The 25569-nt window shown below is 43.0% G+C and overlaps 2 protein-coding genes across 5 annotated transcripts in view; one reads left to right on the top strand and one right to left on the bottom strand.

Annotated features, from left to right (window-relative positions):
* Window positions 1–969: 969 nt before the first annotated feature.
* SNX20 (sorting nexin 20) lies at window positions 970–13953 on the bottom strand. Its single transcript, XM_075008924.1, has 4 exons — window positions 13830–13953; window positions 7153–7319; window positions 6168–6316; window positions 970–1971 (listed from the first exon to the last, which is right to left on the bottom strand). The coding sequence occupies exons 2-4, from the start codon at window positions 7310–7312 to the stop codon at window positions 1303–1305; spliced, it is 978 nt and encodes a 325-aa protein (XP_074865025.1). The 5' UTR covers window positions 7313–7319; window positions 13830–13953; the 3' UTR covers window positions 970–1302.
* Window positions 13954–24380: 10427 nt separating this feature from the next.
* CYLD (CYLD lysine 63 deubiquitinase) overlaps window positions 24381–25569 on the top strand; it is a 63523-nt gene continuing 62334 nt past the window's right edge. For all 4 annotated transcript variants that reach the window (XM_075008881.1, XM_075008878.1, XM_075008875.1 and 1 more), the window contains exon 1: window positions 24381–24547. The gene's annotated coding sequence lies outside the window, so the exon portion shown is untranslated. The remainder of the gene's footprint in view (window positions 24548–25569) is intronic.

Here is a 25569-nt window from a genome sequence, read left to right as displayed (position 1 = left end):
TGTGCCTCCCTCCCACCCTGACTCCTCACCTCAACCCTGATCCTGCCCCGACCCCTCCCTTCCAGATTCTGCACCCGAAACCCTCTTGCACCCCTGCCACCCAGACCCCACATCCAGCTCCTGTACCCTGCCCCACCCCGGCTCTCTACTCGCAGCCCAGTCCTGCACCCCACTCCAGCCCCAGCCACAAAATATATCTAGTTCTGGTGTGTGAGGGGAATGAGGGGAGTGTTGTTCTCCAGTTGAGGACCACATTAGTGGGGGGGGTTTCTTTTTTTTGCTTCTCACTTGTGTGACTTGTGTAGCTGATGTATATGAGTCAGTGGCCCCTGACCTGAAAAAGGTTCCTCACCCCTGCTTTAAGCAAAATGCTAACCAAATGTTTTGCAGCTTGATCAGAATTAAAGGCTATCAGTTGATCAGCCAGCTGCTCCCTCTACATCCCTCTTCTGGGGTTCCTTTACATTAGGATATTTTGCATGGGTTAGGAATTTGCTTCTAAAGTAAGAGCTGTGTTAAAAATTGCCACTAACAGGAATGTGGTTTCAGTGCAGTCAGATGAAATCAAATCAGCTTTAAAAAGGAAATTAAAAATACACCCCTTCTCCAGTGAAATGATGCCAACTTGTAGATGCCTCTCCCGTTGACGTACATTGTATAAGATCAGTTAACCTCAATGGGAGCATACCCCACGGTATTAAAAGTCAGACGATGTTTGGGAATTTCTGAGCAGTCTTTGACAATGCTTTGATAACAGTAGCAGGGGTCAAAAAACAAGCTAATTTCTGACAGTGTCCTTTAAATAGTGGGTCCTGAAAATATCTTTTAAAAACATTTTCTCCTTCCTTCTTTGTTCATATGGGATTTTTCCTCAGTAATGGAAAAGCCATGATCCTGTAAATATGTAAGCATTTAAATAACTTTATTTGTACAAACTGTTCCATCTTAACTGACTAAACAGGCCGTACACAAAATACCATCAAAAATAAACAGACTAAAAAAAGAGGGTTTTCCACAGACTACCTCCCATTTTAGTAAGCATGGGTGTCGCTAACAACTATGTAAATATAACATTGTCTTACAGAAATGGGATAATGTCCCTTTTAGATTTTTTTATACATTTTAAAATTGAGTGATCAGAATCTTAACTTTTGCTGTCTGTACTTGTAAGCTTTGTTCTCCATTCAAAACTACTTCAAGAAGACATCTAAAAGACCGTGTACTTCATTAATGTCAGTGGGGGCAGAATCAGATGTTTTTGCTGTTCATTGACACACAATCAGTGATTTATTTTTCTTGCACTCATTGTATATACTCGCGAACTGCGAGTTCTTTTAGAGAAAATGTCTTTGTTTGGTTTCTTTTTGTCTCACTCTCTTCCAGTTTCTCTTGCAAGGATAGAAAATCCTTGCCAAGTTCGTATGCCAAAGAGATCATTGTCTCTAGCAATGGAATATAATACCTATGCCCACCATGCATCTGTAGAAAAAGTAAAGCCTTCTCTCCATATTCATAGGCGCTAGCTGGGTTCTCCAAGTCTTTGTGACACACAACAATAGCACAGAGTGTAGGGACTATTAAAACAGGGTTGTGTTTGGTCAATTTTTCCTGCAGAGCAATGACATGTACAAGTATTTCCAAAGCTTTCGTATATTGGCCTCCCCTTAGACAGCCATAAGCTTCCTCTAACTCTGGTCTTGTTAAGAAGTCGATAAATTTTTTGGATCTCCGGACATACTTCATAGAATACAGGACTCCCAAATAGTCCCTGAAGGCCAATTTCCTCTCATTGATCATTTCATCTGTGAAGTTTCCAGTCAGGGTCTTTTTGGGAAAGGTCACATCTTCCATTTCTTCATTAAAGTCCTTCAAAAGGTTTTTGTGCAGTTTTTCAAAGTCAGAGTATCGACGTTCAATTACGGTTTTGTTGGCATCAAAACTGCCTGTCTGGATGATGATGATTTTATATAACTGACAAACAGAAAAAACAAACAAACAAACAAAAAATAAGCAGCAAGAAATATTCAGTCTTATTATCTAAAACTGTAATCTTCGTTAATGTTGACATATATATTTTAAACTTTATTTTTTGCCTTTGACTACATTGGGTTTTTACCCTGATAGGACTGACACTGGTGCGGGTACAGAAGAAAAGCCATGATTTGCACCAGTGGAGTTTATCTGCCTGAAAAAAAGACCCCTCCAATGCAAATTGCACCCATTTACATCTAATTGCACTGATTTGCATTCTGTATGACCTCTGCTACACCAGTGACTGGCCATCAGTTGCTGGAATTAGAACATACTCCCCTTATAAACAACTGTGAGCGGCTCCCACCTGGGACAGGGTGGCCTAGTGGCTAGGCTGCCTGGCTGGGGTCTGGGGTGTGGGTCTTCAGCCCCACCTGAGAGTCTATGGGATAAGTTTGGGGCGTGGCCCTGAGAGCCTAGTTCCCTCTTTGGTGGGAGAGAGGTTCCCTGGGAGGGGCTCCCCACTCCCCTCTGTGCCTGGGGGAGGTCCTGAGGCCATGCCCTCTGGTGGCCAACCAGGTGGCAGCTCTGGCTCAGGCCCTGCTGCCTCAGAGCCAGCTCCTGCCTCTTGCCTGTTCACCCTCAAACTGGGCTGGCTTCCCTCCCTTTATACCCCTCCGGGCCTGACACTAGCTGCAGGAGATCTGGGGTGGGGCTGGCTGAGTCAACAGGCCATGTTTAACCCCTGCCCTGCCTGGCCTTGCTCTTATACGCTTACGACAATGTCAAAACAAAAAGCAGTCAAGTAGCACTTTAAAGACTAGCAAAATAGTTTATCAGGTGAGCTTTCGTGGGACAGACCCACTTCTTCAGACCATAGCCAGACCAGAACAGACTCAATATTTAAGACACAGAGAACCAAAAACAGTAAGCAAGGAGGACAAATCAGAAAACCTTGATTATCTTTTTCTGATTTGTCCTCCTTGCTTACTGTTTTTGGTTCTCTGTGTCTTAAATATTGAGTCTGTTCTGGTCTGGCTATGGTCTGAAGAAGTGGGTCTGTCCCACGAAAGCTCACCTGATAAACTATTTTGCTAGTCTTTAAAGTGCTACTTGATTGCTTTTTGTTTTGATAGTGTATAGACTAGCATGGCTTACTCTCTGTTACTACTTTACGACAATGTGTTTGAGATAAGTGCTCATTAAGTCAACAGTTCACAACTGCTCCTGCTTCACATTGTTGTGACTAACGTTTTTGCATGTAGTGCTTGCAGGTAGGATGTCTTAGGGGCTTCATTTCAGTAAGAAGGCACTCAGCACATTGGGTCCTTAATCAGGTAGATTGGTAAATCATTTGTAAAGGTTCAGAAGGAATGCCTTAAATAACATATGGTGCATTCATGTAACTGCACTCCTTGCTAACAAGTAGGGTTACTGCAAACACTCATCCATAGCAAACTGAATTGATTTCCCAGACCTACTACTGAATGTAATATATTTATTTTTCATTGGTTATAACTGTTAGAAATATTTGTATCATGGGTATTCCTGGGCATTACTAATGTTCTGCAGGAGGAGGAGAGAGCTGGAGGGACATGCCAAAATGAGAAGGAGCAATTCCAGAGAGACTTTTCTCTAAATCATTGTCCTATTATTATAAAGCCTACCACTCTCTGTAAATATTGCAAAAGTCAATGCCATGTTTCTAAAACAATGTTTGCTAGCCAAGATCTTTTAGCAACCTCTCTGGAAACCTTTTTATCAATCATTCACAATTTAATGGCACTCAAGAATAAATTTCCCTTAATTTTCCACTGACCTTGACAGCAAAATGAATTTCGTGAACATGACATTAAAAAAAAAATCCACAGAGCCACACAACAGAATTTTCATGCTATATATTCTACATATAAATTTCAGCCCAGGGCTGTCCTAAACCAAAAGCCATTAAAGTTTAAGAAATCTCCCATTAAGCTAGATTCTCTATTGGTGTAAATGGTGTATTTCTAGTGAAATCAGTTGAGCTATGCCTGTTTATACCTGCTGAGGATAAAGGCTGTGGACCTGGATGTTCATTTGATTGGGTCAAGACATTACTTATATACAGCCTCATCCTGTTCCCATTGAATTAAATGGATTTAGGTCCCTGGGTTGCTTAAGTCAGACTGCTCCTTTGTGGAAATGGGTATTAGCTGTTAAAACCGACACTAGCATAAGAACCTGTCTCATTCTGGCCTTTGATTTTTTTAAGCCAAATAAACCATCATTCTAGCAAGCTTCTCTGTAGCTTCCTACAGCTGGGGTGCCACTGCTCTGATCTCTTTTCATTCATTAACACCATGACATTTTCTTATACTCTGCTCTGCTCCCTGCTGATAATAAAGTATAGTTATGCACATTCATAACATTACAAGAGAATGGAAAATTTCACAGAAATTAAAACACTGATTTAAGAAATCTGACTGTCAAGGGCAGCTCAGTGAATGATTCACAGCAAACAATCTATTGGATAAATGTATCACTTATCCATTTGCTCCCTCTTTCCCCAGTTTGTGGACTGTCCATGAGCAAAAGAGGTGATTTACACTAATAAAGAAGTTATTCAAATTTGTGCAGGTAAGTTCTACCACCCTTACACACGCTTAGTTGCACCTTTATTCCTTGAGTACTTTTCCTGAAAATGATGGGGCTACTCAGCGAGTCAGATATCATTCAACCAATGCAAGGGTAACAGACTGTAACTAGAACATGTATAGTAGGTAAACACCCTCTGAAAATATCAAGTCATGCTATGCCAGACTCTGAAACCTTTATTGATACAGGCTACATCTATACAACATTCCTCTCCCCAAAAAAATGAGGAATAAGGGTTCTGTCAACAATGGGGTGTTTGTTCGACAGAACCCCATGTACATGACTGTCTTTGCTGTTGGGAAAGTCTCTTCCAAGAACACGATTGAGTGAGATTATGCAAATGAAGCATGAGATTTGTCACTCAGCCCTCCATTTGCATTTCCAAGTTCCCTCATTTGCAGTCCACTCTCAGGAGAGGAATGGCATATAGACATAGCCACACTGAATAACTCCTTATTCCGAGAGGCATCCCACTGGGATCAAACCAGTGAGAGTAATAATAATACATAGTTCTTAGCACTTTTCATCTGTTTATCTCGCTTTATTCATTCAAACAGCAGCATTCCAGTTTCACTGCTGGCAAAACTGAGGCACAGAGTAAATTGCCCACAGTCATCCAGCAGGCCTACAGCAGTCAGGCAAATAGAACTGGGTCTCTCAAGTCCTCAGCACAGTAAGTAAAACTATCTCAGTCTGGCCTGTTGTGTTGGCTCCTCCCTCTTTACAGTCAAATGTTAGATGAAAGAGCAAAGCGGCTGAAAGGCTAGTAGGAAACATTTGATCAATAAAGATGTGATCTATAGGGGATTTCCCGCCCCCTCAGTCTTGGGAAATAGATTTGAAATGTCACAACAGTTACACAGTGTCAGTAAATGTCTTATTCTTTTCACTGACTAGTGTCTCTGCCCCTTTCAATCATTTTTTTAAAAATAAGACTGTACTGCAGAACTGTGTGTACACAAGGATTCACACCAAATCTGGTCTAGTTGTAGCACTGGAGCCTTAGACGTTGTCTGCAGCAGGAAATTCACCACAGCAAACCTCTAATTATAGGTACGTAATGATGCCAAAATGTGGAGCTTACCCCAGTGTAGCTTAGTTGAGTAGAGGTGGAGCCACATTGATGTACGGGCACCAATATGAACTTCCTACCGTCTTTCCTGCCTTAGTTTTATATTGTAAACTCCTTGGGGGCAGGAACTGTCATTTTGTTCTGTTTTTACAGTGCCTAGTGCAATGGAATCTTGGGTCAGGACTGGGACTGCTGTATGCTACAATAACACAATAATGACAACATGGATATGCTGACAGATTGCTAAACCTATTAATGTTCCCCCAGCTCCCACGGAGGCAGCCTTTATGAACTGCTTGTTGAAGGGCTTTTTTAGGGCAAGATTCTGCCAACCATTCTTACTTTAAGTACTATCTTACTTTCAAAGTAGATACGGTTGAACAAAGGTTGCAAAATCAGGCCCTGAGTGAGGCTTTTGGGTAAAGACCCATGCCCTGCAGACCCCTGTAGAATGAATGAAATGACATTACATATCCATGTGTTTCCTTACCACGTATTTAGATAAGCATTGTTCCACAACTCTGGTTGATGGGATTTCAAAAAGGAGTTTGACTTGTCTACAGCAGCGTTTCTCATTCCTCCAGTAGTCCTGAAGCTGCTTAGTTGTCATTGACGAGTTGGGACTTCGAGAATTACTATCTAAGATAATATATTGAATATCTCATGTTACAACCAGTGCATGTGTGATAAAATCTGTGTACATTTGCCAAGAAAGTGGAAAACTGAATTTCTGATCCCATACTGCATGAATAATGTCTTTTAAGGCTGTGTCCACATTAGAAAATAAACTCAAATTATTAAAGTCAACTTTATATATTACTAGATTTTATAAAGTTGATGGTGAGTGTCCACACACATTTAGGAAGTCGACATAGTGTGTCCCCATTACTTTTGCTAAGTTCGACTGTATCAGCGCTGCATTGTGGGTAGCTATCCCACAGTTCCTGCATCCCTGTTGCATTCTGGGTTTCTGTGCCAATGTGTTATGAGAAAAAAGCACCACAAGTGTCTGATGTCATCATCCAGGCTGTGTCTGCACTACAGCAAGCCTTCGAAAGAAGTTCTTCCCGAGGATCTTTCCTGAAAACACTTCTTTTGAAAGATTGCCTCCACACAGAAAAAAAGCAGATCAAAACAGCCATCTGCCATTTGGAGAGAGAGCATCCACACAGCCCCTGCTCTTTCGAAAGAACAGGCCAGGGACTGAAAAATCTGGTGCCATGAGAACTGTACTTTCAAGAGAAGAGCCCCTGATGCATCTACTCATGCTTTTTTTCTGAAATAATCTTTTGGAAAAAGGCACTTTTCCTCATCCTGGAGAGGAAGAGGGCCTCTGAAAGAAGTGCCGTGTTCTTTCGAATTCCTTTCGAAAGCATGCATTTTGTGTGTACATGCTCTGCGGGGGATCTTTGAAACAGCTGTTGCTAGTCCAAAAGCTCCATGAAAACTAAGTAGAATGAATGGTGAGTCCTCACCTGAGAAAGTGGAAGTTTCTGGATTTTCATTGTTCACTTGAAATGAAATTTCGGCTTTGGTTTCATTTTGTTCTTCATTGGACTCAGCTGCTGCAGAAGATGTAGAAATGTCAGTTACAGGCTCCCACTGATCTGCTGTGTGGTCGTGGTCTTGGTCCATTGCAAAGCTGTCACAGTAAAAATACAAAATCATGCACGTCTCCTCAGACACATTAAGACCTTTAGAAATCTCCCAAGATTCATTCTAGACAATTGTTTACTTTATTAATAAACATGCGGACAAGGGGCATCCAGTGGACATAATATACCTAGATTTCCAGAAAGCCTTTGACACGGTCCCACACCAAAGGCTTTTATGTAAATTAGGTGGACATGGGATAGGAGGAAAGATCCTTTCATGGATCGGGAATTGGTTAAAAGACAGAAAACAAAGGGTTGGAATAAATGGTAAATTTTCACAATGGAGGCGGGTAACTAGTGGTGTTCCCCAGGGGTCAGTCCTGGGGCCGATCCTGTTCAACTTGTTCATCAATGATCTAGAAAATGAGGTAAGCAGTGAGGTGGCAAAGTTTGCAGATGACACCAAGTTGTTCAGGACAGTCAAAACCAAAAGGGATTGTGAAGAACTACAAAAAGATCTCAGCAAACTGAGTGATTGGGCAGCAAAATGGTAAATGAAATTTAATGTGGGTAAGTGTAAGGTAATGTACATTGGAAAAAATAACCCAAATTACACGTACAACATGATGGGGTCAAATTTAGCTACGACAGATCAGGAAAGGGATCTTGGAGTTATAGTGGATAGTTCTCTGAAGACATCCACGTAGTGTGCAGCGGCAGTTAGTAAAGCAAATAGGATGATAGGAATTATTAAAAAAGGGATAGATAATAAGACAAAAGATATCATACTTCCCCTATATAAAACTATGGTACGCCCACATCTTGAGTGTGCAGATGTGGTCTCCTCACCTCAAAAAAAGATATATTGGCATTAGAAAAGGTACAGAAAAGGGTGACTAAGATGATTAGGGGTTTGGAACGGGTCCCATATGGGGAGAGGCTAGAGAGACTGGGACTTTTCAGTTTGGAAAAGAGGCGATTGAGGGGCGATATGATAGAGGTATATAAAATCATGAATGGTGTGGAGAAAGTGAACATAGAAAAATTATTTACCTTTTCCCATAATACAAGAACTAGGGGATACCAAATGAAATTGATGGGTAGTAGGTTCAAAACTAATAAAAGGAAATTTTTCTTCACACAGCGCACAGTCAACCTGTGGAACTCCTTGCCAGAGGAGGCTGTGAAGGCCAGGACTCTATTAGGGTTTAAAAAAGAGCTCGATAAATTTTTGCAGGTTAGGTCCATAAATGGCTATTAGCCAGGGGTAAAGTATGGTGCCCTAGCCTTCAGTACAAGGGCAGGAGATGGATGGCAGGAGATAAATCACTTGATCATTGTCTTCTGTTCTCCTTCTCTGGGGCACCTGGCATTGGCCACTGTTGGCAGACGGGATACTGGGCTGGATGGACCTTTGGTCTGACCCAGTATGGCCATTCTTATGTTCTTATGTTATTGAGTTAGAGCTTGATCTGACTCCCATTGAGATAAATGAAAAGATTCCGATTGATCTCAGTGGCTGAAGCTTACAGAGCCATGAATTCCTCCACACTGAAGTGCTTAAGTACAAAGTTAAGAAACAGACATTATCTACATAGGATGACAATAAAGGAGTGCTGCAGCCCCCAGCAAGCATGCTGGAAGCGATATGGTCATTTTGTCAGAAATGAAAATCAAACAGACAAAAGCAAGAACTTGTGCCAAATAATATGTGCATTTAAGGTGAAATCCTGAATCCATTGGTATCATTGGGATATTTGCCATTGCCTTCAGTGGGACCAGGATTTCGCTTCATGTATTGTGCCTCAGAATCTTGTGGACTTGGCTATAGAGCAGTGGTTGAGATCAGTTGATGAGAAGAACAAAATCTGGAAGTTCTTAAGTGAAAGAGCCAGACTGATGGTTCTGGAGAGTTTACCTCCAAGATTTTACGATACACACTTCCCAGCCAGTCTTAACCACCACTCTGGTATGCAGGTGATACATCAATAAATTAAATATATTGTAGCAGAAGAAGGGAAGTATCTTATTCTCTTTCAGATCCTGTCTGGAGACCCACCTCTACTATGGTGCCTATAGTGGTATATCAACATTATTGGCAATGGGGCCATTTCCAGCTCAGTTAGACCTATACCACTAGGTTTAGCTCTCTAGTTGTGGCGGCATAGGCAGTAGTTCAAGCTAGCTGCCCATGTATGTACAATACCTTCTGAGATTCCGAGTATCTGGGTGGCTAACCTACGCTGCTGCTTCTGCCACCATATCTATGCTGCATGTTAGTTCAACCAGTCTTTGTGTATGCCACCCAAATTGGAAATTATACCTCCCACTGCATTGCAGATGAACTCCTAAATCTGACAATGGCTAGGCAGGTGAATTATTGAGTCTTCTATTTATAATGTAAGAGCATAATCCTCCTGCCCCCTTGCTTGTCTGTTTCAGCTGCCTTCTGTGTCTTGTCACAAATCTAGATTTGTAAACTGTCTGTGGTGGCAATTTGGGAGGTGGTGTGTTTGTTCATGTATGTGTGTAAGGTTTTAAATTACATGTTTATATAGAGCTTATAACGGGACCCAAGATCCTATGTGTCAATATTGCAATATGGCTTCAAATTGGCTTCACTAGGCACTTCTATAATGTATCAGTGCTTTTTTTTGTAGTGGTACTTGCTGGCATTAGTACCAGCACCTCAGCAGCTGCAGCCATGGGATTGGCTAGGGGGAGGGGCCAAAGAGCTATCTGAGCACCAGCAACATTTTTTTTTTTTTTTACAAAAGAGGCACTGATAATAACTATTTATAATATTATGATGAAAAAGTTCCAAAAACTAGTAACAACTTTACAAATATGTCAGTGACTTGTGTTTGATCAGGCATGTGAGATGAATTTGTGTAAAAGAAAAGGGGGACATAATACAGAAGGTTACTTTAAAAAGTCACAGCTGTCATTCTTCAGCAAAATAAAATATTAGTGAAATATGTTATTGAGAGTTAACTGCTAAAGCCATGTTTAGGAAATGGGAGCTACTGAAGATCGCTTGGTTCTCACTTCTGCATCTTTGTGTGCAATTGTGTTGTGCTGTACATAGAGGTGGGGGAATTCCATCTAGACTGTCTTACAGTCTGTTGTGTCAGTAGAAGTTTGCAAGGTTGCAAAAACAATTACTTTACTTCCTGGCAGTGAGGCAGAGCAGAATTGAAGCAAATGCTTCGTCTCCAGCAATCCTGAAAGTGGTAAAGGAGACCTGCTTCTGCTTCCTGGTGTGGGCAAGCTCCATTCCACAAAAATCTCCTTTTTCCTTGGTTGGGAAAAAGTTCAAAGTTCACTGGTTTTGAAAGATTTTGGATCAAGCCCCTGATGCAATGAGAGGTGCAGACACAAAAGTGGAATACCTACAAGCTGCATGGAAACTTTTTAAAAACACTGCCATAGACATTCAAATGAAATGCTTACCCAGATTTAAAAAAAAACATAGTAAGGAGACGAAAAAAATTGCCACCAGGAAGTATAAAAGTATAAAGTATGAAGTATAAAAGAAGTGGTTAGAGGCAAAAAAGCATCCTTTAAAAACTGTAAGTAAAACCATACTGAAAAAAATAGAAAGGAGCATAAACTGTAGCAACTCAAGTGTAAAAGAATAATCAGGCAGACCAAAGTTGAAGATGCCCTGGACAAAGGCTCAGAAACTAACAGCAATTTTTTTAAGTATATCAATAGCAGCAAGCATACCAAACAATCAGTGGGGCCACTGCATGATTGAACAGCTAAAGGAGAACTCTAAGATGATAAAGCCATTGTGGAGAAGCAAAAGGTATTCTTTGAATTGGTCTTCACTGCAGAGGACATAAGGAAGATTTCCACAACTGGACCATTCTGATTAAGTGACACATCTGAGCAACTGTCCCAGACTGGGATGTTAGTAAAGGAGATTTTGGAACAAACTGATAAATAGTAAGTCACCAGGATCAGATGGAATTGATGCAAGAGTTCTGAATTTGAAATTGAAGAACTACCAACTGTGGTATGTAACCTCTCATTTAAATCAGCTTCTGTCTTAGACAACTGGAAAGTGACAGCAAATTTTTGAAAAAGGCTACAGAGGGGATACTGACAATTATAGTTTGATAAGCCCAACTTCAGCACCAAGGAAACTGGTTGAAAGTATAGTAAAGAACAGAATTATCAGACAAATAGATGAACGCAACTTGTTGGGGAACAGTCTACATGGCTTTGGCAAAGGGAAATCATGCTTCACCAATCTATTGGAATTCTGTGAGGGAGGTGTAAACAAATGTAGACAAGGATAATGGGGGCTGACAGATTTGCTGGGCCTGTGGTCAAGATGGGAATGGGACTGGCTCCTTGCTTCGAGAAGGGATGGGGCCTTGAGTGAAATGGGCAGGGCGGGGGCCAACCTTCAGCGCCAGCTGGAGTGGGCAGTGCTGGCCCACCAATCCTCCAGGAAACCTTGAGAGGTGCCTGAACACTGGTGCACAGTGCTCCAGCAGTGATTTAAAGGGCCCTGGGCTCTGGCAACAGCAGCTGGGAGCTCCAGGCTCTTTGAATTGTCACCATAAGTTGTCTGAAAAAATGGGATGATCAGTGAGGTGACAACATCTGCAGATGACATGAAATTACTCAATATAGGTAAAGCCAAAGAGGACTCAATAGAATTAGAAAGATATCTCAGAAAATTTAGGGCTACTGAACAACAAAATGCCAGATGTTGATAAATGCAAAGTAATGCACATTGGAACACATAACCCTAACTATTCACACAAAATGGTGGGGTTCTAAGTTAGCTGTTGCCACTCAAGAAAGAGAACTTGGAGTCACCATGAATAGTAAAATGAAAACACCTGCTCAAACATCTGCTCATCTGCAGTGGCAATCAAAAAAGCTAACTGTTAGGAAGCAGTGGGAAAGAAAGAGATAATTACACAGAAGATATCACAATATCACTATATAAATTCCTGGTAAGCCCACACCTTGAATACTGCCATCTCTCTCTCTCACAATCTAGGAAAAGTTACAGAGAAGGGGAACAAAATTGACTAAGGGTATGGAACAGCTTCCATGTGAGGAGGGATTAAAAAGAATGGGACTTTTCAGTTTTGAAAAGAGATGATTATGTGGGGAATCATATAGGTGGCAAAGTCATGAATGGATTGTTATTTGGCTCTTCACATAATGTAAGAACCAGGATTCACTTAATGCAATTATTTGGCATCAGGTTTAAAACAAAAGCCAGTAATTTTCCCACAACTACTTCACACTTCTTCCACCGACAAACTGAGGAACTTTTTGCCAGGGATGTTGTGAAGACCAAAACTATAATAGGATTAAAAAAAAAGAAACGTAAATAAATTCATGGAGGAGAGGTCCACCAGTGGCCCATTAGCCCTTATGCTCTGAGTGCTTCTAGCTTCTGTTGCCAGCAGCTGGGACAAGATGACGGGATGGATCACTCAATGACTGTCTTCGTCATTTGCTCTCAGGCCTGGTCTACCCAAGGGCAGAAAGTTGTTTTCAGATAAGCAATTCTAGCTACATCATTAGCGTAGCTAGGATCAACGTATTAGAATCAACTTTTTGCCCTTCTGTAGATCAAGGATCTTCGGGGTTGCCTCGACATCCCTTTCTCCACATGACAGAGTGGAGCATAAGGGTCAACATCCAAGCCCAGAGAACTCTTGACAGACACAGCAAAATTGACCTCTGGAGGATTGATCGTGGCACATTGAACATGCAGTAAGTATAGACATACCCTGAAGCAACTGGCATTGCCTACTGTTGGTCTAATCAGTATGGCTGTTCTTATCTTCTATGAGAATTCTCACTGCTCTTACAGTCTTTGTCACCCACTGATGATTGCACATTGAGAATAGCCGATTATTTAAAGATCAGTCAGTCACCCAGTTTGATTTATTACATCGAAATTCCAGATCAACGTATTCATTTTATAGACTATAAACTTGAAAAATCTTACTGTTTAAAAATGGGACTGTGACATTAACCAAACCCTCCCCCGCAAAAGCAGATTAAATTATAAAATTTATGTTAAAATCTGTAAACTAAAAATGGCTGACCAAATTTAAACTAGATTTTCTGTCTGGGTTGCAAGTTTATATGATGAGATACAGCAAAGTGATACTTATGTTCAACATGTAAACCTCTGAAAACAAACTTGTATAATGAAATTTCCGACATGCTGATCAATATAATGGTTCTAAAAAGTTCCATTATACTGATGAAATCAGCCCAAACTTTGTTGTGTGTGTGTGTGTGTGTGTGTGTGTGTTCAAAAGTATGGTATTATATCTGTTTGAAGGAATATTCTGTCATTGTAACATACAAAAATTGATATAAACTATTTGAACTAATCATTAAACTTTTTACTTTAAACCTAAAAGCTCAATAAAGTGAAATCTGCACTACCATGCAAAGTCTGTGCTTTGAACAGTTTGTGTCATTGTAATATTTGTACTGAAAAATACCATTCAAAGGAATTTAGTTGAATGGTTATATTAATATTACAAAATATACAACACACTCACCTTTTAGCTCCTGAAGTTTTCAAGGCTGATGAGGATGGAGTCTATATAATTTCAAGGGAGCTTTGATTTTTATTTTCAAAATACAGAACAACATGTCTGTTCTTTTGTAGCACATAAATAAGTGCTTTACTTTTACAGAAAGGAAGGAGGAAGTCTTTCTTAAACCTAACTTCCTCATCCAGTTGGTTTGTTGTTTTAGTGGGTGTTTTCCTCAAAATGAAAGTGTCTGCCGTTAGTCATTTTCATGTCATTTACAAGAAGGATAAACCTAATCCTGTTCACACTGTTACACCTTTTTTAAAAATAATAACACTGCAAGTCACAGAAAATGGGAACTTTAACTTGGATTATCTTGCTTTCTGTCACAAGTCTAACTCATTTAAACTTAGATTTATGTATTTCGTTTCACTGTGAACAGACAACAATGGGCAAAATCCCCAAGTTCGATGGAGACAGGATTTCACTCCTGATGGTAATAGACAACTTTATCAGAATTTCAAATTTTAACTCTGCTAGTTTTTGTGTAGCCATTTTATTTTGTGGGTCTCAAGGATCTGAATACTCTTGTGTTTTGCTGAAGGAAAGTGGCAAAGAATCTCCTTTAGCATACTAAGGCCTATATACCCAGTTATTTCAAGGAAAGGAACTCTTAATTTAAAAAAATGTAAGTACATTGTTATTACCATCATTGTTCACTAAGTATAAAAATATTTTCACACTTTGAGTTATTTACTAAAACCAATCAAAATGATAATTCTCAATGTCGAAAAATTAACAACACAATTAGCATATCAATGAAATTCTGAATATCAACAGAATAAAAATCTAATAATATGTCTCTTTCTACTCCCAGTTTTATTTAAATAATCAAATGAAGCACGAGAAAGGGATTTAACAGCACAAAAGTATATTACGTGGGTTCTGCATGAATGTGATTGTTTTAAGTAAAAAGTTTTACTGTTTAGAAATACAAGAAAAGTGCGTAAAAATTTTTGCAACTTGTATTTGAACAGCTTGTTTGAATGTTCTGGTGGAAAACTGATTTTGATTTTGCCAAATGAATACTCAGTTTTTACATGTGCACTGGAATAAGTTGCCTAGGGAGGTTATAGAATCTACAGCATTGGAGATATTGAAGAGCAGGTTAGACAAACATCTGTCAGGGATGATCTAGATGGTGCTTGATCCTGCAGTGAGTACAGGGGATTGGACTCAATAGCCCTTCCAGTTCTAGTATTCTGTGATTCTGCAGTGCAGTTTTAATGGTGGTAGCATGTGTTCTTAGGGAAGAACAGATTTTCTAAAAGGTTAATTTAGATTACTACTGAAAAAATTATGGAAAGTAAATAATGATTGATGTCTGGATCCACATGCATTGGCTCATTCACCATGCATTTGTATGAATTACTTCCATTAACTTAATTTATCTGGCATATACAGATAAGTGCACAGGAGTAAAAGATGATGCATGTATAGTTAAGATGTAGAAATAATTATGATGTCATGTTATATTATAGGACCAATGGTATGCTCATGGCCCTATGTCTGTAAGACTTCAGCGCATACAAATAATGCCCCTTGGAGATGTCAGAACTATATTGTCCAGTTCTGCTTGCTGGCTGCAGTGCTGTATTCATTTTAGGGAGAAAGAACCTGACAATTCCCATGAGGAATCCAGATTCCCCACGCGGACGATCCTATGCAGCAGCAGCGCATTGATGGTGCAGACGACCTGCATAGGATGGAGGGCGTGCGCTCTTGTGAGGGCGTGACAGGGTATGCCTGGCCCCCTCCCTCATTTCCCCTCCTAGCCCCCTCCCCATACTCCTGTTGCCAAGGGTCCCCCTTGCCCAAGAGCCCCCTAGCCCCTCCCTGTGGTGGATGTGTGACCCAAGCATGCCTTACCTCCATGAGGACAGTCCCGACCGTGGCCTTGCCCCCCCGAACTGGTTCCCCACAGACTGATAGCTGTCTGGGGTGGTGAGCTTCCATACGGCAACGGTGACCCGCTTCTCATGGGGGGAGGGTGGGCCACGTGTGGGTCTCCTGCTGTCTGAGGGTGAGGGAAAGCCAGTGGCAGAGCTCCTGGAAGGTCTGCTTGCTCATTCTGAAATTCTGGGGCCATCTGGTGTTGTCCCACTCCCCCATCACCAGCTGCTCCCACCAGTTGGAGCTGCTGAGGTGATTCCAGAGGTGCTGGGGCACTTGGGGAGGGCACTGGCAGGATCCTGAGTAGAGGGACTTGCCCTCAGTGGGAGGTGGAAGGTGACCATGTCAGGATGGCCAGCTCTAGTCATGTGAGTTGCTGATGACGATTCATCAGCTGGTGCGCTGGCTGTCTGGTCCCTGCACAGGCTCTGGCTTGCTTGTGGGAACTCAGCAGGCCTCAGTATGTGCAGGGCAGGGGTGTTTTAAGGGAGAGGCTGGTTGCAGCCCCTGGAAGGACTTGTAAGCCATGTGACCCCATCCGTGGCATTTCCTGCTCTGTTCTTTTGAAAGTCCACCTCTAGCTGTGTGGACGCTCTCTTTCAAAAGAGTGGAGCGATCTTTCGAAAGAGTGGATCAGAGGCTCAAGCTGCCTTTTGTGTGTAGTTTAATTTTGTATTTGTATTAAATAGCTTTTAAATGGCATTATTATAATGACTGAGCAACTGACATTGACTTCAGAATGCAACATTCATGATTAATTGAAAACATGTGTTTCCTTCTACTTAACATGGAGAAATTATGACTGTATGTCTTTGAAGTAGTGAATGTGCTAACTGATTCAGGAGTACTTCTTCTTACTAGACGAGAATAATACTGATATCAAGTGGACTTACTTAGCTAATGTACCTATGCCAAAAATACAGTGACCACACATATGCTGCAGAAAGTGTTATCCTGCCCAAATATTTTGTCAGGGCCTGCTCCAAAGCACACTGAATTAAATGGGAGTCTTTGCAATGATTTCACTGATCTTCAGTGCAGGCCTTTAATGTCCACTGATGCTGACTGCAGCACACAATATTACAATACAGTCTAGCACACGTATTAATTAGATTTCTCACAAGGATAAAATAATTTAAACAATGCATGTTTAGCTTTTTCCTCTTACAAAAAACTGAGGTAGCAGCTGACATTTTCTGCATAGCAACATTGTCTAATTAGTTCAGCAATAAAACTAAATTTCCTTCTTTTTATATCAACATATAATAACTGAATGTTTCACATCAAAATGTGCCCCACCTCAATTTAGATACCTAGTCTGTAAATGTTCAACTGATATAATTGAATGTTTGATGCAGCAGCGCATAGGGTATAGCAGGTAACCGTACAGAAACATATTACACTTGCTTAGATACGTTCACATTTAAAGACAGGTGGTTATCAAACTGGGTATTTGCATATCTAACAGAAACTGCTTGTATCTGCATCACTGATTGGACTATGTGTATACTGCACAGAAGTTTGTGACATATCTGAGGTGTGGGGTGTGAGGCCTTGGCCATGTTTAGTAAATACACATCTGGGGGAGGCTGACTATCTAGGCATGATGAGCTATTCCATATCTAACGACCCATGTGTGGATATATGTCAGGTCATTATACATCTAAAGAGGGTGCATGTATTTGTACAACACAGGTCACTGCAGGTTACCTGTACCACTACAGCTCACTCTTTGCCTAAGAGGGTTGAGGTGGGAGGATGGTGGTGGCAAAGTTTGATCACAGGTTTTGCAATATATGGTATTTTTTTTTCAATCCTCAGGCTTCCTGTGATTTAGTGAGAACCTGTGCTTTCGTTAAATAAATGCAGAAGCCAGAAATGCTTGTACATGTTATGCTTAAAATAAATCCAGAACAAAACTGCACCTTATTGTTAAGCCAGTCTCATGAGTTTTTAACACTAGGGCTTTGTCTACATTGGCAAATTTTGTCAAGGAAAACAGTTTTGGTTATCCTCTCCCTCCCACCTGCTCCCGTCCCACCACTGCCAGCCTGGCCATCTTTAACACCATCTTTTGTCGACAAAACCACGTGAGCCGTCACACTGCAACATGACTTTTGTCAGGAAAAATGGCCATTTTTGTCAATAAAAATTCCAGTTCTATGAGGAATTTTTTTTCATATTTCCCTCCCTGTGTTGTCTATAAACATGCAATGGGGACACCTCAAGGTATTTTGTCATTGATTCTGCCTTCCAAGAAGTGGTCCACAATTCTCAATCAGCAGTTTGCCCTGCAGCCCGGTGGCAAGCTACCCACCCCACCCTCCTGCAAGCCCTGTGACATTTAAATCCCATTTCCTGCTGCCTGAGCACCTGGAATCTCAGCGTGCTGGTTCAGCGTGCAGCAGTCTCATGGTGTCTTCCCAGGTGTTCATGCCTGTCCATTTCACCATATGCTCCCCTGCTTGGACCACAGTGGAGCTGTTGGTCTGATCGGTATTTGGGGGGAGGAGTCTCTCCAGTCTCAGCTGAATGTTACCTGTGAGAACTGGGACATGTATGGACACATTTCTCAAATCTTGTGTAAAAAGGGGTATTAGGAGGACATGCAGTGCAGATTGAAGATTAAAGAACTAAGATAAACCTATCATAAGGCCTGTGAAGCAACTTGTTGCTCCGGTGCTTCACTGAAAACCTGCCATTTCTATAATAAGCTGGATTCAGTCCTTAGCCGTGACCCTACCTCTACCACCAAGAGTCCTGTGGCTACTTCAGAGGGCACTGAGGCAGAACATGGAGGACATAACCTGGAGGATGAAAATATAGATGAGGAAGTTGAGATAGACGAGGACCTTGCTCTTCCCACAACATTGCTGAATGTGTCTGACAGTTAGAAACAGTTCTTCACTGCTGAGTGACACAGCCAGTCTCTCAGCCATTTTCTGGGGACCAGGAATCAGGGGATGAGCTGCTGGGTAAGTGGCTGTGGCTTTTGGAATGCAGGGCTGAGCACATAGAAAACTGGGAGTTTGGCTGTGTTTCTATGAGCTGCACATATCCCTGTTTCGCTAATTGACACGATTGAGCAGGATGTGGTCTCAACAGAAACCTGCACAGCGAGGCCATCGAGACTTTTGTAGATGTACTTGTAAATTTTCTGCCACACATTCCATGGAAGTGGAATCCCTTCCTCTGCTGTAGAGCACTAGCTGTACCCCTTCATCAATCACTTGTGCAGGAACCAAAGTGGGAGATCAGTGGGCTGCCTATGGAGCAGGGCAAAAGCCACAAGCCTGGAGTTGTGCCCCGGTTTCCTTGTTTGCATAAGCAGGGAGATGTCTGGCAGAGTGATATCTCCCTGTGGAGAAGTGTGGCATAATAGTATAATTATTTTCTTGCAAAGGGGACTTTCTAGCCTCAGATGGAATTTCCTTTGTCTTTGTCACAGCCACCTCCACCCCCTCGCTCACCATGATTGCGGTGCTTGCCAAGATGTGTTTCTTGCAAGGATCAGCAGGAAAATGAGTGGAAACATTGGAAAAGGGATTTTGTAAGTGAAAGTTCACAATGCAGGAATCAGTGTTAAGACTCCTTTTTGTGCATTGGACTGACCAGCAGAGACCTTGCTGTATACCACATAGGAGAGGCTGCAACAGTTACAGAAGTGCTCTAGAAAAAGCAGGGAGGATTCAGTTTACCAAGTGTTAAATCAGTGAGTGAATGCAGATGTCACAGACAGTACTTGTAAAGGGAGTTTGGGAACCACAAGGACAATCAGGGTGATGGAGGAACAGATGGTGAACCTCAAGAGTTTAGTGAAAGAGCAAAGTGAGCTGTCATGAGTTCTCCCCACCCCCCTGCAGTACATTCAAAATCCTTTGTCCAGCAACCTCACCCTCCATGCCTTCAGATTCCTTTTCCCTCTGGGAGTACTCATTTTCCCATAGAACAACAAAAAGTCCTGTGGCACCTTATAAACTAACATATTTTGGAGCATAAGCTTTTGTGGGCAAAGACCTGCTTCATCAGATGCAGATCTGATGAAGCGGGTCTTTACACATGAAAGCTTATACTCCAAAATATGTTAGTCTATAAGGTGCCACAGGACTTCTTGTTGTTCTCGAAGATACAGACTAACATGGCTATCTCTTTGATACTGATCATTTTCTCATGCAATTCTCACCCGCTCAACTTGGATTATGATACCTGGATCTACGCACATTTGTAACACTTTGCCAGCACTTGCGTTACCTGCTGTCGGTGTTGTTTTATTGGGTTCAAGTGACATGTTTTCCAGTCAATTAAGGCTCACTTTTATAATAGCTCTACACTTTTATTTACTGTGAAGTCATCTCCCAGACCAATAACTGTGATGCCAGGTGCAAGCTTTGGAGGTATGTTCCCAACTATGTGTTGCATTGGAGATGGTGGTGGGGCCTAGAAGCAACTATAACAAAGGCTTTTCAGTGTCCCTCATCTTCAAAGTACACACTCAAAGCCTCCCTGACATTAACAACAGTCCTTTGAGCTCTTCTGACAGCATTAGTCAAACGCTGCAGCCAAGTACTTTGTTTCAGTGCTCCACCCCAGAGCAAACAATTCCCCCCTTAGAGTAATGCAAATTATGCAAAATGCAACAAGCTGCAATAACCATCGGAATATTGTCCTCAGTGAGGTCTTGGCTGTGATAGAGACATTTTCATCTCACCTTCAATCTCCCAAAAGTGCATTTGTCCACCATGTGGCACCTGCTCAGCCTGCTGTTAAAAACACTCCTTACTACTGTCCAGGTGCCCTGTATATGGTTTCATAAGCCAGGCTGCAGAGGATAAACCAGGTCTTCCAGGATCTCTGTGGGCATTTTTATATCCCTCACTGTAATCATGTGGTCTGATGAAAATCCCCACCTCCAGCTTTCTCTAGTACAGACCAGCTGTCCCGAAGAGATGTGTGTCATCCACTTTTCTGAGATCATCCTGCACTGATGTTGGTGAAATGCCCACAGTGATCCACAAGGACTTGCAGCACCATCTAAAAGTGTCCCTTCCATTTGGCGGCAAGACAGCCTGGTACTAAAATTAGAGTATGTGCGCTATGTATTGCGCCTCCATGGTTGGGAAATCCCCATATCCAGAAAGCCAGTTGTTATGTCATGCCTATTATCCAGTAGCAGAATGAGACTCATTGCCCTGCATATGTGCAGCAGAATTGCACCAAAAATAGACTTCTGCACTCCAGGCTGATTTGCAACTGACAGATAGAGATCAGGAGCTGCCAGCTTCCATACAGCAATTGCCACATGTTTCTCAGCCATCAGCTCTCGCTGTGGTGTCCTTGTGTCACAGACTGGGGGCGAGCTCAGCGCACAGTTCCAGAAAGATTGCTTTATGCATCCTAAAGTTCTGTAGCCACTGGTCTTCATCCTGCGTCTGCATGATGATGCAATCCTCCCAGTCAGTGCTGGTTTTCCTAGTCTAAAAACACCAATCTACTCTGTGTATAGCTACCCTGTGACTGCCTAATGCAATGACACATTGCCACTGACAGTAATATCAAGATGATCTCCACTGCCATGCATGAATTCCTCATGGCAGTTAACAGAATATGTGAGAAGTGCTGGATGCAGTCTTTCTTCCTACATATGTTAGATTGCACAGCAAGTAGTTTGAAAGAAAGTGTGAAAGGTCAGTGGAAGCTATGCCTGACAGGATATTTTGCAGTCCCACAACACCACCCACAGTGCACTGCTCCTGCTGTTGATAGGGAACTAAAAATCTCAACACAGTCTGCCAACAGAGGGAGCAAGTGTAAGCACGCTTTGGCAATGTTTGTTTTGTTGACTTCTGCGTGTTAACATGAATTTCTTCAACAAAACTGATTGTGTAGACATATGCTTAAGCTATGTCTACACTAGAGAGTTTTGTTTGACAAAACCCGTTTTGTTGACAAAACTCACAGTGTCCACACTAAAAATGCATTCTGTCAACATACTGTTGACAGAATTCAGCACTTTTGTTGACAGCCTTCTGCCTCTCCCCCATGAGGCAGGATGGCTTTCTTGACTGAATCTGCCAACAAAAATGCCATGTGGAAACTCCTGGAGGAGGCCTCTGTCAACAAACAGGGCTTCTGGATCACTGGGCAGCCCTGTCTACTGTGTTTCCAGTCAGCCATTCCGTCGAGAGAGTAGCTGGGCAGTCCAGCTGCTCTCTGTCAACAGAGCAGATCAACAGAGCCAGCCACTCTCATGTGTGGCTGCAATCTGTCGACAGAAGTTAGTAGCTTCTGTCGACAGATTGCTGTAGTGTAGCTGTAGCCTTAGTGCTGGCAATGCTAGAGATACCATGTTAAGAAGCTTGGGGCTGGCAGGCTTGGGGGAACACTGTGTGATGCATATATAAAGGGAGACTGAGTATGTGAGTGTCATGTTCGTTTAGGCATGATTGCAGGGGTACTTCAGGTCACTGACTATCTAATGGGGGCATCTCAGGTTACTAGTGGCAAGTACAGAGGAATGTGGGAATCTATACGGTTAAGAGGCCCTGTATAGTGGTTTGTGGTTTACATGGGGTCCATGCATGTTTCATGGGCTCAGTGCAGAAGTTGTTGTTGCAAGGCTACATAGGCTCAATGCCCATCTGGGGGATATTGTAATAATTGGACCTACACATTTACCTAATTACAAACTCAGCTGTTAAAAGAGAATGACAGTTCATTTAATATTATAATAACCTGTCACATGAAATGATGGTAAAAGATGCACAAGAGTGATAGCTTGAATTAGTAAAAAAAGCCTAGTCATGTAATTTAGAGATTGTGCTTGATAAACAAGAAGAGTGTGGGACCAAACTTGGTGTGTCAGAAATTAAGCCGGATAAACTAAGAGGACTGGCTCCTCTTCCTTGCTTTAGGGATTTTTAAAAGACTAGAGAGGGCTTTAACAACAGCAACAACTCCATTTGTAGCCCAATTCAGCTAATGTCCCCTCACCTCCCAGCATGACCATCTCTAATACCATCTAAAAGACCGTCCAAACAGAACCTCCTCTAGCTAAAGGCAAAAGACCAAGAGGCCTAAAAGTGAAAGCCTTATTGCATAATTTACATTTTAAATGCTTCCAAATGTCCTACCTTAAGGCTCTCTTTTTTCATACACAATTTGCAGGGTTTTCAGCAGAGGTGGAAAAAGTACCCAAAAAGTTACCTGAGTAAAGTGCAGCTGCTTTCACTTTTGGGTACATATACGCACTTTCATTCAGGGGCTACGTCTACACTAGTGAGTTTTTTTCAAAAAAGCCAGGGCTCTTTTGAAAAATCCTATGGAGCATCTACACACAAAATGCATTCTTTCAATATTAAAATGGAAGAACACAGCACTTTTTCCAGTGGCCCGCTTCCTTCCCCAGCTGAGGAAGAATGCCTTTTTCTGAAAGGTTCTTTTGGGGAAAAAAAAAAACATGTTGAGATGCCCTGGGGGCCCTTTTTTTTGAAAGAGCAGTCCTCATGCCACTGGATTTTTCAACCCTGGCCCATTCTTTCAAAAGAGCGGTGACTGTGTGGATGCTCTCTAGCGAAAGAGCAGATTGATTTTTTTCAGTCCGCTTTTTTGTGCGTGGACACGCTCTCTTGAAAGAAGTTTTTCTTCTCCTCTCTTGAAAGCATTCACATGGCATTTTTGTTGACAGATTCCAGACCTTCCATGAGACCTTCTTTCTAAGGATCGTTGTAGCGTAGATGCAGCCAAGTAGTTTTCTAGTGGGACACCAGTGACTTGTACTCAAGTACCATCCCACCCCCCAAAGCAGCTGCACTCCTGTGTAACTTTTTGGGCACTTTTCCCACCTCTGGTTTGCTGGGGTGCCTTTGCCATGGCACTGTGCTGCTGGGCCCCCTCTATGCTAAACCCCGTTCAACACGGCGGCAGTTACAAAGTCACATTATGTCTCTGGGGTCCCTGCTATTCTCCCTAACTGAATGCAAGGAGGCGGGGGCGGGGGCGGGGGCGGGGGCAGGTGCAGCTCAAGGACCCGGCGGCTGGAGTGATGCTGCCTGGCCATGAGACACGGATACACGAGTCCTGATGGGCCTGGGCACCTCAGACCGAAGCGAGCCCTGTACCCTCCCACAGACAGCGTTGTCGCCCCCTTCTTCGGACTGGACCTACAGACACCCACCCCACTCCTCTTCCGCTGCCCACAGCGGCCAGACGGTAACTGACCAATTCAACCAATCAACTTGTCCTACACCCCACCTGCTTAATTTCTGCCAATCGTTAGACAGCAACTCGGATGATTCAACCAATCAAACTACAGCATTCCACAGTTCCGATCTCCCCGCCCAGCCCGTCTCTGTAGCCAATCTTCAACTCCGGATTAAGGGATTTAGCCAATCAACCCCATCGGATAGATTCTTCCCTCACGTCTGTTCCCGCCTTCAGTGACGGGTCTACCAAGCACGATGGAGTGGAAATCCCCTCTTAGGGGCAGGATTCCTGTCTGTGGTTATGTTTACCCAATGGACAGGAGAGTGCCTGGCTCGGAGCCTTGTGATTGGTTTCGACTGATAGTAGGGGGTGGTGCCATTTGTCTAGCAGTGTAGGTTTTACCGGCTGGGCCGTCAGGTCCCAGCGCTGGCTCTGAGGGGGTGGGTTAGGCGGGTTGCCTTGTCTGGAGGAGCCCCATGAGGGTGTGAGGTGGCTGGGAAAGTCCCCGCACCGGCGGCTCCGGCTCTGTCACGAGGGCTTGCCGGGGCTGCAGCAAGGAGCTGGCTGACAGGGCAGAGGATGAGGCGGTGAGTGAGGGGCCCGGAGGGGTCGCTCTGCGCTCGGACCCCAGGGACGGGGGCTGCTGGCACGTAACGGCGCCGCTCTGGGCTGCGGCCTTTCTCCAGGCTGAGGCGTGAGGCCAGCTGGGCAGACTGGTTTTAAGCCCCCCAGCCTGCGGGGCTCGTGCGGAGAGAAACCCCGTAGCCTGTGCTGGGCGAGCTCGGCCAGCTCCCCGGCCGTTTGGCCCTTGCCACAAGCAGCAGGTAGGGTTAGCTTGCGGGGGGCTCCACAGTGGCAATGCCAGGACCCGCTTTCCCCAGGCTGCCTCCGTTGCTTTTCCAGGCAGGCGTCTCATTTTACAGCTTGTAGAGCCCTTTAAATTGCCGCACGTGCTGCGGTAACAGCCACCCCCCCCCCCCCGCGGCTGTGTAAAGCAGGGTGCTATTGAATAGCCTTAGGCGGTCCACTCCGTGAGACCGGGGTGGGACCCCTCTGGTGGGCATGACATTTTCTAAGGGGGGAGTGTAGCACGATCTGCGGTTGGATCTCAGCCTCATCCATCTTATGGAAATGTTGAAATATGTTACTGTTGTTATATGTAGTCACATGTTATACACTGGTTAGTAAAGGTTTACATTCTACATATTTACTTACGTGTGCCGAAAGGGTTTCTCCCCTCCCACCTTTATGAACATAGTCAAAATTTCAGTTGGTTTGAATTTCATTAAACAGGCTGGATTGCAGGGATGAAAAGTGGGGCCTGACAAGAAGTTTGCTCACCCCGTATTAGACATTGGTTATAGCATAGCATAATGAGATTTTTGATCAACGTAGTGAAATATAGATTCTAGTTCTGTGTGGGAAATTTCCTTAGTTGGGACATCTCACAGTGATTTCTTAAGTTTTTTTCAAAACCAACCTGCATTTTGAAGGCAGGCTATGCTGTTAGGCCCTGATTCATCAGTTGGCTCCCGTAACTCAGGCAAAACACAATTTTCAGTCGGTTGAGTGAGAGGTTCCCTCTGTCAGATCTGATTTGTAGGATTAG

Source organism: Carettochelys insculpta, chromosome 14 (assembly GCF_033958435.1).
Source record: "Carettochelys insculpta isolate YL-2023 chromosome 14, ASM3395843v1, whole genome shotgun sequence".
NCBI lineage: Eukaryota > Metazoa > Chordata > Testudines > Carettochelyidae > Carettochelys > Carettochelys insculpta.
The sequence above is the reverse complement of the archived record's forward strand: the minus strand, read 5'-3'. Positions and strand labels throughout refer to the sequence as shown.

Excerpts from the sequence above, each read along its gene's own strand:
- SNX20 (XM_075008924.1), bottom strand. The coding sequence starts at position 7,312 with ATGGACCAAGACCACGACCACACAGCAGATCAGTGGGAGCCTGTAACT. Across the intron at positions 6,317-7,152 it reads AGAAACTTCCACTTTCTCAG|ATAGTAATTCTCGAAGTCCC; the intron begins GTGAGGACTCAC and ends ATATTATCTTAG. Across the intron at positions 1,972-6,167 it reads AATGCTTATCTAAATACGTG|TTATATAAAATCATCATCAT; the intron begins GTAAGGAAACAC and ends TCTGTTTGTCAG.